Below are 12,732 nucleotides of genomic sequence, written 5' to 3'. Positions count from 1 at the left end.
AAACTAAGCTGTTTACATATTGGATAATTTTCTGTTATCTTAGTCACATTGCACAGATTTATCCTTACTCTCTCTGTAGTGATAAATATTTAAATGGTCTGTGTTATCTGATAACTTGGCCACTTACGTAGTTATATAATTACCTGTATGCTTCCTGTGTTATTTATATAACTAGAACATTTGCTTTACTTGACCTTTACATCTTTTAATCAAAGGGAGAGCTTAAGGTAAAGGTTGAAGTTGTCTTTTTAATACAAAGCATGCTTCATGTTCTTAAACATGAAGACCTGAATTCCAGTTTTGGCTCTGCCACTAAATAGCAGTGTGACTTTAGGTAAATCATGCTATCTGTCTTTCTCCTCTCAGTCCCTCCATGTGTAAAATGAGAAGTTTGGATCAAGTGAGTTTCTTAGGTTTCTTCCAGCCCTCCTCATAGTCCCTACAGTGGGATGAGAAGTACTCATATTGGTATTGTTTCTGTAGGTTGCCAAGCTGTCAAAGGAACTGGAAGATGCCAAGAAAGAAGTGGCTTCTCTCTCTGCTGCAGTTGTTGCTGTAGCTCCTTCTGTTTCCAATAGTGCTACTGTTCCCCCTGCCCCTCCTTTACCTGGTGACTCCAGCACTGTTATTCCACCACCACCACCCCCTCCATTACCAGGAGGGGTTAGCATACCATCCCAATCTCCTCCTCCTGAGGGTAGTTCCATTCCTTCTCCACCACCTCCCCCTCCTTTGCCTGGGGGTGTTGCCATCCCTCCAGCCCCTCCTTTGCCTGGAGGTGCTCCCATCCCTCCACCCCCTCCTTTGCCTGGAGGTGCTCCCATCCCTCCACCCCCTCCTTTGCCTGGAGGTGCTCCCATCCCTCCACCCCCTCCTTTGCCTGGAGGTGCTTCCATCCCTCCACCCCCTCCTTTGCCTGGAGGTGCTTCCATCCCTCCACCCCCTCCTTTGCCTGGAGGTGTTCCCATCCCCCCACCCCCTCCTTTGCCTGGAAGTACTGGAATCCCTCCACCTCCTCCATTTCCTGGAGGTCCTGGCATTCCTCCACCTCCACCTGGAATGGGTATACCTCCGCCTCCCCCCTTTGGATTTGGAGTTCCCGCAGCCCCAGTTCTGCCATTTGGATTAACCCCCAAAAAGCTTTATAAGCCAGAGGTGCAGCTCCGGAGGCCAAACTGGTCCAAGGTAAGACTTTCTGTCCGTTTCTTCATCTGTACATCTTAAGAAACCACTTCAGTTTCCTACTTTGTATTGTGTGCATGGGTGGGCCTCCATTCCTTGCATCTTTCTATCTTCAAGTTCCACTCATGCTTATATTTATTCAGCAGATATTAGACATCTCTTATATGCCAGACATCACTGTGGAGAGTTCTGTAAACCCTATACTCTGAACTTATCATAATTAAACTTATCGTTAAGTTAATATTTTTTGCCTTTTCTCTGAGAATATGAGTACCATGGTAACACAGAGTTTGATAATAGTCAACTACTGATAATTGTGCTGATCCAAAAGTCATAGATTTATGAACACACTCTCAGACTCCCATTCCTCAGGAGGTGAGTTACACAGGCCGTGTTTGCATGGCACAGTATTGTTGCTGTGATGTGTTTGAAACACCTATGATTCTGAGTCAGCCTTTGGCTTCCAGAAACCAAGTCAAAATAAAAAGCTTAGTGGTTTGTTTGTAGCGCTGAAGGTGACAGTTCTGTTAGAGGAAAAGGCCATTTTGCCCTGAATGCAAACAACTGTCCTTAGCATTACGGTCTTACAGTCCTAGATACACACACATGTATTTGTTCATAAAATGAACAAATTGGCACAGCTGCCCAAACTGTTGGTGAAAATGTTATGTAGAGCAAGAGAAGATGTGAAATAAAGCCTTAATGCTTCTGAAGCTAAAGGATTTGGAGTTAGAAGGAGAAGGAGTAGTGTAACTGAATCTAGTTGTTGAATAAGCAACAGTAAACAAACCAGAAGCCTCATATCTTAATTCCACTGCAGCTGTTACCCGTGTCTCAGGTTAGTTTTATTCTAGTAAGATATTGTTGATAACCAGCCAGCCACCCCTTTTGCATCTTCAGCAGTTTTCTAGGATGCAAAGTATAGGGCTCAGCTTAGCAATTCTTAACACCTGCCTCTATTCACAGTTTGTGGCTGAGGACCTCTCCCAGGACTGCTTTTGGACGAAGGTGAAGGAGGAACGCTTTGAGAACAATGAACTTTTCGCCAAACTTACCCATACCTTCTCTGCCCAGACCAAGAGTGAGTACCTTCCTCTTTAATGCAGAGGTCCAGTGTAGGGCGTAGAATATCCTTTCAGTAGGTTTCTCATTCCCTTTTCTTCCCTGGGTGAGGGTACAAAGGGAATGTTGGGTGGAGGAGAGATGGACTTCCCCATTCAGAAAAGACGCTTTTTGTATTATGGAGTTACTGGGTTTGGGAAAGAAAACTGTTGTATGTCAGTATTTTTGTCAGTGTAGCTTGTTGGGGATATGAGAAAGATGACACAAGCTCACCTTATTGTCATTTTGATGATCCTCTTGCACAGATTCTGGCACTGCCTTAAGGTGCCATCTCCAGGCCTGAGTACTTAATTAATAAGGGTTGGGTGGAGTCTTTAATAGGTTGGGTGGCTGAGCGATTGTCAACAATAACAAAGAAACATATGTGATTCCTTTTTTCTTCCATTTCTTCCCAATATCTGATGTTTTCTCCCTCCTGGCCCTCTGCTCCTGCAGCTTCCAAAGGTAAGAATACAAGAGAGCCTTTTAGTTTGATCTCTTGAATATTAGAGAAAAAGATGAAACAGATGTAAAGGGATTTCTCTTTAGAAAACTGAGACCAAACAGAGAGGGTTGATTTCTCTTTTCTAGTTTTTTTTCTGGAGTTCAAAAGGACCAGTAGCTGTGGAGTTAACTAATGGGGAAGAAAGTTATTTTAAGTTGAAGTTCTCATATATTTGTTCTTTCTTTGGAAAGTGAGGGATAACTTAAGTACCATTTCCATTACCTTACATTTCTGTTGTGTTTTATAGTTTCCAAAGTACTTTAACATATGTTACCCTATTTGACCTGCAGAGAAGCCTTATGAGACAGGTAGGGTGAGTATTATCTCCATGGTAGCATATATAGACTCTGAACAGTTAGCTAGCTTTCCCAAGATTATATGATCAGATCCAGGTATCTCGACTTCTGGTCTGTGTTTTCTATGTAAATTCTTGCTTTTCTTTTTTACTTTCATATATTTTCTTTTATTTTAGAAGAGCTGATCTCCTTTGCCCTCTTTTCTTCACTTCCTAATTCTTGTAGTTTTATGCTGCCTTGTGATAGGGCACTTGTAGCTATTTCCCCTGAAAGAGATAGTATTTAAAAGATCTTGTGTACAATGACAATCGTAGCCTAATAATTTTGTATGAACGCTTTCTTCTAGCACTTTTGTTTATTTAGAAGTTTGTTATTTCCCTAGTGGTGAAAATTAAGTGCAACTTTGGAGCATTTCCTCACCACATCTACATGCAAAGACAATTATTATTTTTTTCCTTAAGTGATCTGGTAAAAGCAGGGTGCACTTTGTTCTAAGAAAGCACCTAATAGATTGCTAGGTGCCTTTGGTGGCCCCTCGTTATATGTGTGTATCTGGGAGTGTCAGGACTGTCTTACTGCCCTATCATTCGGGGTAGAATGGCCTTTTCCTCTAAGAGAACTGTCACCTTCCATGCTAAAGTCCAGCCTAGGGAATTACTTCCACTCTCTTAGTTAAAAATACTATGATGGTGACCACTTACACTACTCTAGTATATTAGTAAAGACTAGTTGACAATGAAAGTTAAAATCAAATGATTTTCTAATCACAGACTCTGTCCCTGTGTTGGCTTCTGGCATAAGTTTCTTTCTTGGGTCTGGGCTCTGTGCTCTGAGTGCCATTGCAAATGTATAGTGACTGGGTCCTTCTTCACCGTCACTCCCTTCCTGTCCCCATCCTTTTATCCCCTACATTTGTATTATGTCAGGTTTTCAGCAGTTTAGTGGTCTTCCTTGATATTATAGGCCCGTTATGAATTGATATATGGTAGCATTTCAAAAATACAATTGGTAGTCCCCTTTCTTATAACATACCAAAACACTTTAGTGAAAAGGCTTTTGGCTTTTTAGTTAGAGTTTAGTTTTTTGTCAGGTAAGGAATTTCAAGCTCTCAAAACTTCAGAAGTAAGCACTCAGAGGACCCAGATCTCCTCAGTATGACAGCAAGGTTTACTTTGCTTCTGGTGCTTTAAACATATCTAGTATAGTATTTCAGAAAAAGAAATCCTTACTTCTTTTTAAAAATAGTTCTTCAATACTGAATTGAACATTGAACCAGCTCAATGTGAATACTGAAATCAGTGTCAGTTACCAAGTCTCTCATTCATAGTCTTAATATTGATAATATAATTAAATGATAAATAACTACTTATTAGCACTATAAAGATACCATCTTCCAGGTGAAGTTGAAACACGGGTTATATAACTTTTTCAAGGCTATGTAGTAAGTGCCAGAGCTAGGGTTCAGTCTCTAGACTATGACTTCAAAGTTCTTACTCTAGCCCTCTGCTTCCCAGAAGTGAATATCTTAATATATATTTCCTCTAGAGCCTCTGAAAGCTTAGATCCAGACAAAAATTATAAGAAGGGGATATAATGGCTTCAGGGATCACTTCATTCAGGCACAAATGTCCTTGAATAGGCCATGACTCTGAGTACAAAAAAGGAAACAACATTAAATTAGGGAAAGTAAGTGAGATACTAGGTATTTAGGATTATAAAAGAGAAGGCATGTTCTGATTATAGCATGTTCAACTGTAGCAAAACTGATCCAGCTGGAGAAATAAGACACGCTTATCTAGTACAGAAGAGGTGCTGCTTAGATGATTTCAGCCCAGTGCTTGCCAGTGTTGAGGAGGAAGTTATTTGGACACTAGGTTTTCATCACGTTGCATTATTTCCTATCTTGCTTGCTAAACACACTCTCTGCTATTTGTCAAACATGCCTATATCCCCCTTATGTTTTATTGGTACCTAAAACCTCCCGTATATCTACTGGCTCCTCCAAGAACAGTCATTGAAGAAAACACCTGCCCTGTCTGTGCATCCACCTCCTGTAGTTGAGATCTCCAGCCACTGCTTCATTAAGGTTCAGGAATATGTGTGTCTTTTTACTAGGAGAAGAGCTAAGAGACAGGAACTGGTCCTAAAATTTATACTATAGGTTCTTCTATACATTATTTCTCTCTTAAGGATTAATCTCTTGTTTTTTTCTGAACTCTTTATTTCCCATAAATCAGGGATTTACTTATTCAGTTTATTCCCTGCCAGGGACTAGTTTGAATTTAGATTTGGTAGGCAGTGCCGTAAAACTTCTAGTCCTTTTTCACATTCTCGTTTTCTTCACAGTGATCAGTAAGGAGTCTTTTATCATGGCCTCTTTGTTGACACTGCTTTTGAATTCCTTGGAAACATGTCTAATAATTAAATTTCTTTTGTTAATCTTCTCCAGTGTAGCATTTTCATTACTGTATTAACCTTAGGCATACATTATTTATATGTATAGGATAACTAGTTGTTCATTCTGCGTTCCTTCTCTTACTCTTTTGTAGATTACATGATTGCATTAAAAATATCACCTCTTGAACCATAGCATGGTCAGTGATAACTGATGTCCTAAATTCAGTGACTTTTCTTCTTAGATTTATTTCTTCCTTCCAGAAATCTTCTGGACCCATAAGATCCAAAAGGTAATCATCCTTGGTAGGTGTACAGTGGACAGTACGGAGCGTCAGCCTGTTAAAAGTATGAGGTACTTTATGGGAACATCAGAACAGTGCTCCGGGTATTTCATGGTGGTAATTTAGGAAGAACTCTGGCTGAAAAGTAAGATCTTAACCAAGAGTTGACAATTTCATAAAAAACAAAAACAGAAACACCAAACAGTATTGTAGTTACGATTTAACTTGTGTGGGTCCAGTCCTGTTGTCCCAGAAGTCATACCTGTCTATGTACTGCTCTGACATAACTTTTTGGTTCAGACTTTAGACTTTAGACTTTAGCAGGAGCTTGTGGCGGGGAGCAATTCCCTCTTTGCCAAAAAGGATCTAAGGGTCTTTTTCCATTTCCCAGTGATCCTCTTCTGTCTACTGGGTGGCACTCACCCAGTTGGATCTTTATTAATGAACCTTTATAGGTCATGCAGCTTTAGCCTTTGAAAGCAAGATTTTGTAAGAGCTCAACCATGCACCGCCTTGTTCATCTTTCTCTCTTGGCCGAAAGATTTCTGTTCCATCAGTTCTTTACTCCTCTCAACATAGGATTAGGACCAGAGGTACTATTCAAGTGAACATTTTGTTGGGATTGTTGTCTTTTAAGTACTATATTAATAGTTTTTCTTGGGTTTTGAATAGGGTTAGACCGTTAGCACAAAGCAGTTGGGAAGCTCTGTAATATCAGAGCTTTGTGATTTAAAAACATAATCTACCCCTATCATCTGGGGTTATGAGGGGTCCTAAACATGAAAATAATACCACATCTTTTCCAGGTTGTCATCTCCCTGTCACCAGTGGTATAAAAAACCTAAACTAAACCCTCATATACCCCTCTGCACTCAAACCTTGCCATCACTGTTTGCTTTGAATCCACTGGATCTAATATTATGCCATTGACCTTGGTTTATGTCACTCACCACAAGTCTCCCTTAATCTCCCATACTTTAATCGCCATAAGATTCTGTGTAGTTCCTATTCTGTCTCCTCCCATCCCACGTGAACTCCTGAAACTGGTCCACTGTGCCCTCTGGCATTCCTAGTTCATTACTAGCAAAATCTCCTTCACTTACATCAGCTTCACCTTGCTCTAATGGAAACCTGGTTTTCCCTCAACACTGCTTTCCCTTTTGCTCTCTCACATGGTTGTTTTTCTTTACTCTCATAAACCTAATCCCAGTGGGCCTGGAAATGGGGTAGATGTCCTCTTTGTTCTTCATTGCCACTTTCAGATCATTCTACCTTTCTCTTTCCTAAAAACCATCAATTCCAAATCTCATGACTTCAAGTTATATTATCCTGTTTCTCTCTTTGTGTTGTCATCTGCTAACACCCCAAGTTACTTCTCTTTTCTCAGCCAGTTTAGCTCCCGGCTCATGGCCACTGCCTGCAATACTCTAATACTACCTCTGACTTAATTCTTAGGAATTTCTGTACAAAGAGGTCATGGTCCTACCAATATTCTGGCTTCTCAATTCCTTGAATTTTTCTCTTGATCTTGTCCTCTGTCCTATGTCACCTGTTCCCCTCTATGGTCATTACCAGTAACTGCAGCCCTTTCCATCTCAGTTTCGTACCACTCGTATCCTATCTTTTTACCTCACTCTCAGTAGTGTTCTGACCCCAGCAGTCCTCCAGCCCCGCTGGGACCTCCAATCCATTTATCCTATCACCTTTTCACTGTTCTTCACTCCCTTGATGACTTCACTCTTTCCTCAGCTAAAATTCCACGGTTAATCATTACAATCATTTCTTTTTTTTTTCTTCCATTACCTCTCTCTCATTTAATCATACTTGATTGGTAAAACCACAATCCTGGTTAATTCCATCTCTTTTCACCCTTCACCTCTAACTGTGCAACTGAACATCGCTAGAGAAAACCACACAACTGGCCCTCCACAAAACACTTTTATTTCTCCTCCCACCTTACTGGCTGCTCTTTCTCCTGGCTCTCCTTTGCTCAATTTGTGAAGTTGCTTGGCCCTTGGCAATCATATTTTAATTTCCTACTCTCCTAAGTAATTATTTCAGAACTTTTCTCTCCTGAAAGCCCCAAAACTTCCCTCATCCTCATTTTCGCTTGAGGATGTTTTCTATTTCACTGAGAAAATCGAAGCAATCAGAAAGAGGACCTTCCAAAGACTTCAGCATTACTTTTACCCACTTTGTCTGTCTTCCTCTGTTACCATGGTCCTGCCTAAGCTAGTTTCTGGACCAGCGTGATATCTTCATTTCAACAAATGTATAAAATACAGTGGGAATATAAAGTAAAAAAAAAAAAAAAATCTCTTCTCCCCCTCTCCTCCTTCCTTTATTTATCATAATAAAGGAATGGGCAAATCTTTTTCTTCTTTAGTGCAGTGAGAGAATGTAGCAAATTTTCAAATAAAATCTTACTGGAAAATTAAGGGGCAAGAAAGTTAAAGATAAAATTACAGAATTGTGAGAGTATACACACTTCTTTTTTGATGCAATTGCTGTTCTATATTTTGCTGAACATCTTTCAGCATCTCTTGATGTTATTACATATAGATCTGCCTCATGTCTAGTGGGTAGTTGTATTCTGTCATATGAATAATAAAAATTTATACAATTAATCCTCCTTGAGAATTTAAGTTTTCAATTTTTTATATAATAAGCAATGCTGCAGGAAACATCCTTTTCTGTTTATCTTTGCATAATTGTAAATCTGCACAGTAATTTCTTTAACATTTCTGGGCCCAAGTTGCTAGTTGCAGGTGTAGGATTGTAGCAATCCACACTTTCACCAAAAATAAGAAGTTATTTATCATAATGTCTGGTAGAAAAGTGATGTCTTGTTTTAATCTGACCACTAATAAGATTGTACCAAAAGTTTTCCATCACACTTTGACCCTTTCTTTATCTGTAAAATGAAATAGATAAACCTAAAGATACCTTTCAGTTTTAAATTTCTGGCTCTGTTACTTTATTTTTTTCCTTCCAGTAGCTGTGTTTGGTGTTATCTGTCACCATCTCAAACTCTTCTTTTGTTTTGACAGATTTCAAAGTTATTTTATTTTTAAATCTTTTGCGTGAAGGCTTCTGATGTAGTTTCCACAGAAGACTTACTGGTGGAGATTTAAGGGAGAGTGTCATCAGATAAAGATAATTAAACTTTAATTCCTTCTAAACTGGAGGAATTTGATATATTTTATGTGCAGCAGCATGCTCTTCTCCTTTTTGCCACCAGATGGCACATGGAACTCTTTTATTTTAGATGTGTCATTGTTACGTTTGGTAGTGATGCAATCACGTTAGAGAGAGGCGACCTCTGTATTTCCAAATGCAAACTGCTTAGTATACTGCCCTCTACCTGTCAGGAAAGTCATTGGAGGACCGATCAGCACTTAAATTATGCAAAAAGCTACAGCTTGCCGTTTTACAAAACGATCTTGTCCTGTTGCAGCTACTGTATTTTTTAGGAGCAATGTTAGTGTTCTTTTGTGGGACCAGAGGCTGGAGAATGTTTTTGTTTTTGCTTTTTAGTCTGATATCTTCATGAAAGCATAGCCTTCCTTTCTCAAAGAGTTTAAAGACAGGATTGTATTTTTGCCAGGTTGTATTTTTGTTCATTACATACATATTTATAACCTCATTATATACATATTCATTATCCCATCTCTGTCTCAGGTTCTGCTGAGCTACTTCAAGCACATAATAGAACCTACCAGCTGATTTCATGGTGATAACTATTCAGAGATACTATACTGTATCCATCTCCTTCAGGGAATGCCCCTGGCCTAACATGGCTAGAATGTGCTGGTGCAAAAAAGGTTTTTACAGTCATTGCTTCTATGCCATTTGTTAACTCCTATTTATCCCAAGATAATTACATTTTTAGATCCACTTTCTAGCCATCCAAACTTATGTGTGTGCCTGCATTACACTTTTCTAGACATACATAGACTGAAACTGCATTTTGTAAACCCAGGGTACCATCTACCATTATCTGTGGATTCCAGATTTGATTTCTGACAAAATGTCCTTTTAGATGTCATTGTCTACGACTTAGACCATCTAGTAGGGGGTTCAGTATTGCCTAAACTTCTGTCAGCTTGATGCAGTCAATCCCTATACTTAAAATTGGTACTGTAATTCTCAAACTTTAGTATAAGGATTACATGAGGAGCATGTTAAAGGTGTGAATTAAGCTGTTCTCTACTTTTTCTGTTAATAATATTTTGATGTCTCTATCAGAGTAGGTATTATACAAGTATTATCCCTGTTCTTATTAAGGTCATACAAGATTGATTAGGAAATAGTTCAACATTTTCTATTGACTGCTAATATTTTGAAGCCACTATTTCAGAAGCACTTGAAAAAATTCTTTTCTTGCCATCTTCCCAGTCAGGTCTGAGTAGCCATCTTAGAAGGACATTTTGAAGAAGTTCTCTGTGGTCAGTGAAGTAGCTGGGGACCACTTAGCGATTGGCTAGGCTAGAGAGGATGGATGCAGGGCAGAGTGTTTAGGGCAGAGTGTTGTGCTAGGCTTATACAAGATGGAATTGTGAGAAACTGGAAGAGGTTGAGATCTGGGTGAAGAATGCCGGAACTGCACAGAGGAAACTCTTATTCAAACTTGGTTATTCTCTTGCCGTGGAGACCTGGAGTTGGTAGGGGTCACAGATGTGTTTAGGAGGAGGAATGGAATATCCAAGTGTCAGAGCACAGCTAGGGTTTGGAATGAGCAGAAGATACTCCAGTTGCTCTGTTGCTACATACTGGAGCCCAAAGCTATTGCCTCAAGGAAAAGGCACTGTTCTGAGGATCACCTGACCTTTAACTCCTTTGGAATTGTTGGATCTGAGATGACTTTTCTGCAGGTGCTAGACAAGTCTCCCTCCAAACATAAGGTTGTCGACAGGCTAGTTTACAAGGAATACTAAGGGTGTCTCCACCACAGGATGTTTCCTCTTGTCGTTTTCTTTCAGCTTCTCTATTATCTGTGTTTCTGCCTAGGCAACATAGGTAGTTCAGAAAGTCAAGACAGTATAAAAAGCCTTATTTCCATCTTAGTATTCATCCATGCCATTCTTCTCCCTCCCCCACCCTCTAGAGGTAACCATTTTTATTAGTTTCTTGATTATCCTTTTTAAAAAATGCAGTTATAAGCAAATACCAATATAGATTCTTATCTTCCCTCCTTTTACCAAAAGATAACATACTATCTCTACTGTTCTATACTTTGCTTCTGTATCCTGCAGATTCTTCATGTTAGTATGTAGAGATCTTCCTCGCTTTGAAAAATACTAATTTTTTAATAAGCATGCATTACTTTTATAGTGGACACAAGGATAAGACAAAATATAGTAATAAAATAATCTGTCCTGTTTTTGAAACAGTAGTTACAATAACCCATTTGATCTGACTGCATCTTAGCATGGGTACATGTCCTTTGTTCTCCCTCCAGACTTTATATAGCTATGGACTGAAGAGCTGGTAACCCACACCAACTCTATGTATACAGAAACTCCTACTTGAGCTTGCAGCCATTATGGTATGAGGAAGAGAGATCTGCAAAGTTCTGCTAAGGGACCTTCCAGACCTAGGTACTTCACATGATACTTAAAGAGGAGCAGATCTTTGTATTATTAGTATAGGGACACTACTCCATAAAGGGCTTTCAAAGGAGAGGAGTGGCCTACCTCATTTTTCCCTTGCTTATATCTCAGTTTTTGTTCTGAAGATTAATTGCTCTGAAACTTAGTGTCCTGTAACTGTCCCATCTTTCAGAACTCTGGCTCATCACCTTTAGGGCAACATGGAGAATGTTTATGATACGATGTTTGGTAAGAAAAGCAGGAAAAAATTATGTATACCCTTATTACAATTGCATTTTACATAAGAAATGTGGAAGCAAAGGAAGGGAATATATTAGACTTCTATAACAGATTTTGTTAGGGTATTAGATGTTTTTTCTTTCAATTTTTTAGTAATGTCATTATTTTTATAATGAGAAAGACAAAAGCGTTAACATTCCAGTGTCCAGGATGCTTGGAGAAGGGATTTCTACAAGTACTTGGACCTAATGTATTATTGTCTTAAAGCAGAGTACTAGCATCCAGTTCTGCAGAGCAGGTAGCGGCATCCCTTGCTTCACTCTGAGTGGTCCTAGCCTGCTTTAACAGTTTCTCTGAAAAACCAGACCCCAGTATAAAAAGGTTTATTCATCTCTAAGCTCCCTTGGGCAAAGGAACCGCAGTTATGTAACAGAAGGGCACTGGTAACCCCATTTCTGCAAGATGGGTTGGAATGATTTTTCCCTTCTGATCCTACAGTAATCCCAACTCTGTTCTAAGAGTCAGTGATTTCTTTTGGATCTGTTAAATTAGAAGATAGAATAATCTTCTCTGTGTATATTTGTGTACGTGTGTTTACATTCCTGTTGGCAAGAAAAACTGCAAAAATCTTTTTAAGGAGAATGTCCCCCTTTTCCTATTCTGCTTGCATTTTTCTTTTCAGCCACGGAGTGAGCGCAGTTGAGCTATTTTGGCTCAGGTTCCAGATTGTGAGGTCAGAGACTAGGGATTGGAGGAGAAGATCAGGTGACTTTCCGTAACAGTGATGGCGGTCCTGCCCTCATCCCCGCCCCTTCTCCCCCCTCCTTCCCCACCCTTTCCTGGCTTCCACCTCAGGAACAAAGAAGGGAAAAAAACAGCAGTATGACGAAAACCAGCAGCTGCCTCTGCAGACTTAGGCTGGGGGCTGGGTGTTTATCCCATCTGTTCTCTTTGTTTTGCTTTTACCCTGTTACTTCCCCTCTCAACCCTAAATAAAACGGAGGGTATTTCTAGAATCCTTTGTTACAGAGAATGGATTAGAAATCTGCAGTTACTCAGTATTTAGGTGGGCGTGGGTGAGACAGAGCAGAGATTAAAATTGATGTGGAGCATCTAAAAGAGATGAAGATACTTTGCCT

At 39.7% G+C, this 12,732-nt stretch overlaps 2 protein-coding genes across 3 annotated transcripts in view; one reads left to right on the top strand and one right to left on the bottom strand.

The window, feature by feature from the left end:
* Positions 1-10,344, bottom strand: part of RNF14 (ring finger protein 14) — a 362,683-nt gene extending 352,339 nt beyond the window's left edge. The window contains exon 1 of the mRNA XM_069483807.1: positions 10,330-10,344. The gene's annotated coding sequence lies outside the window, so the exon portion shown is untranslated. The remainder of the gene's footprint in view (positions 1-10,329) is intronic.
* The window catches only part of DIAPH1 (diaphanous related formin 1), an 80,418-nt gene that overhangs the window by 37,369 nt on the left and 30,317 nt on the right, over positions 1-12,732 (top strand). For both annotated transcript variants that reach the window (XM_069483803.1, XM_069483804.1), the window contains 3 exons: positions 484-1,185; positions 2,149-2,263; positions 2,740-2,748. In XM_069483803.1, the coding sequence (XP_069339904.1) occupies positions 484-1,185; positions 2,149-2,263; positions 2,740-2,748 (826 nt within the window). The remainder of the gene's footprint in view (positions 1-483; positions 1,186-2,148; positions 2,264-2,739; positions 2,749-12,732) is intronic.

Source organism: Eulemur rufifrons, chromosome 10 (genome assembly GCF_041146395.1).
Source record: "Eulemur rufifrons isolate Redbay chromosome 10, OSU_ERuf_1, whole genome shotgun sequence".
Taxonomy (NCBI): domain Eukaryota; kingdom Metazoa; phylum Chordata; class Mammalia; order Primates; family Lemuridae; genus Eulemur; species Eulemur rufifrons.
Note: the sequence above shows the minus strand (reverse complement) of the source record. Positions and strands in the feature narration are given on the sequence as shown.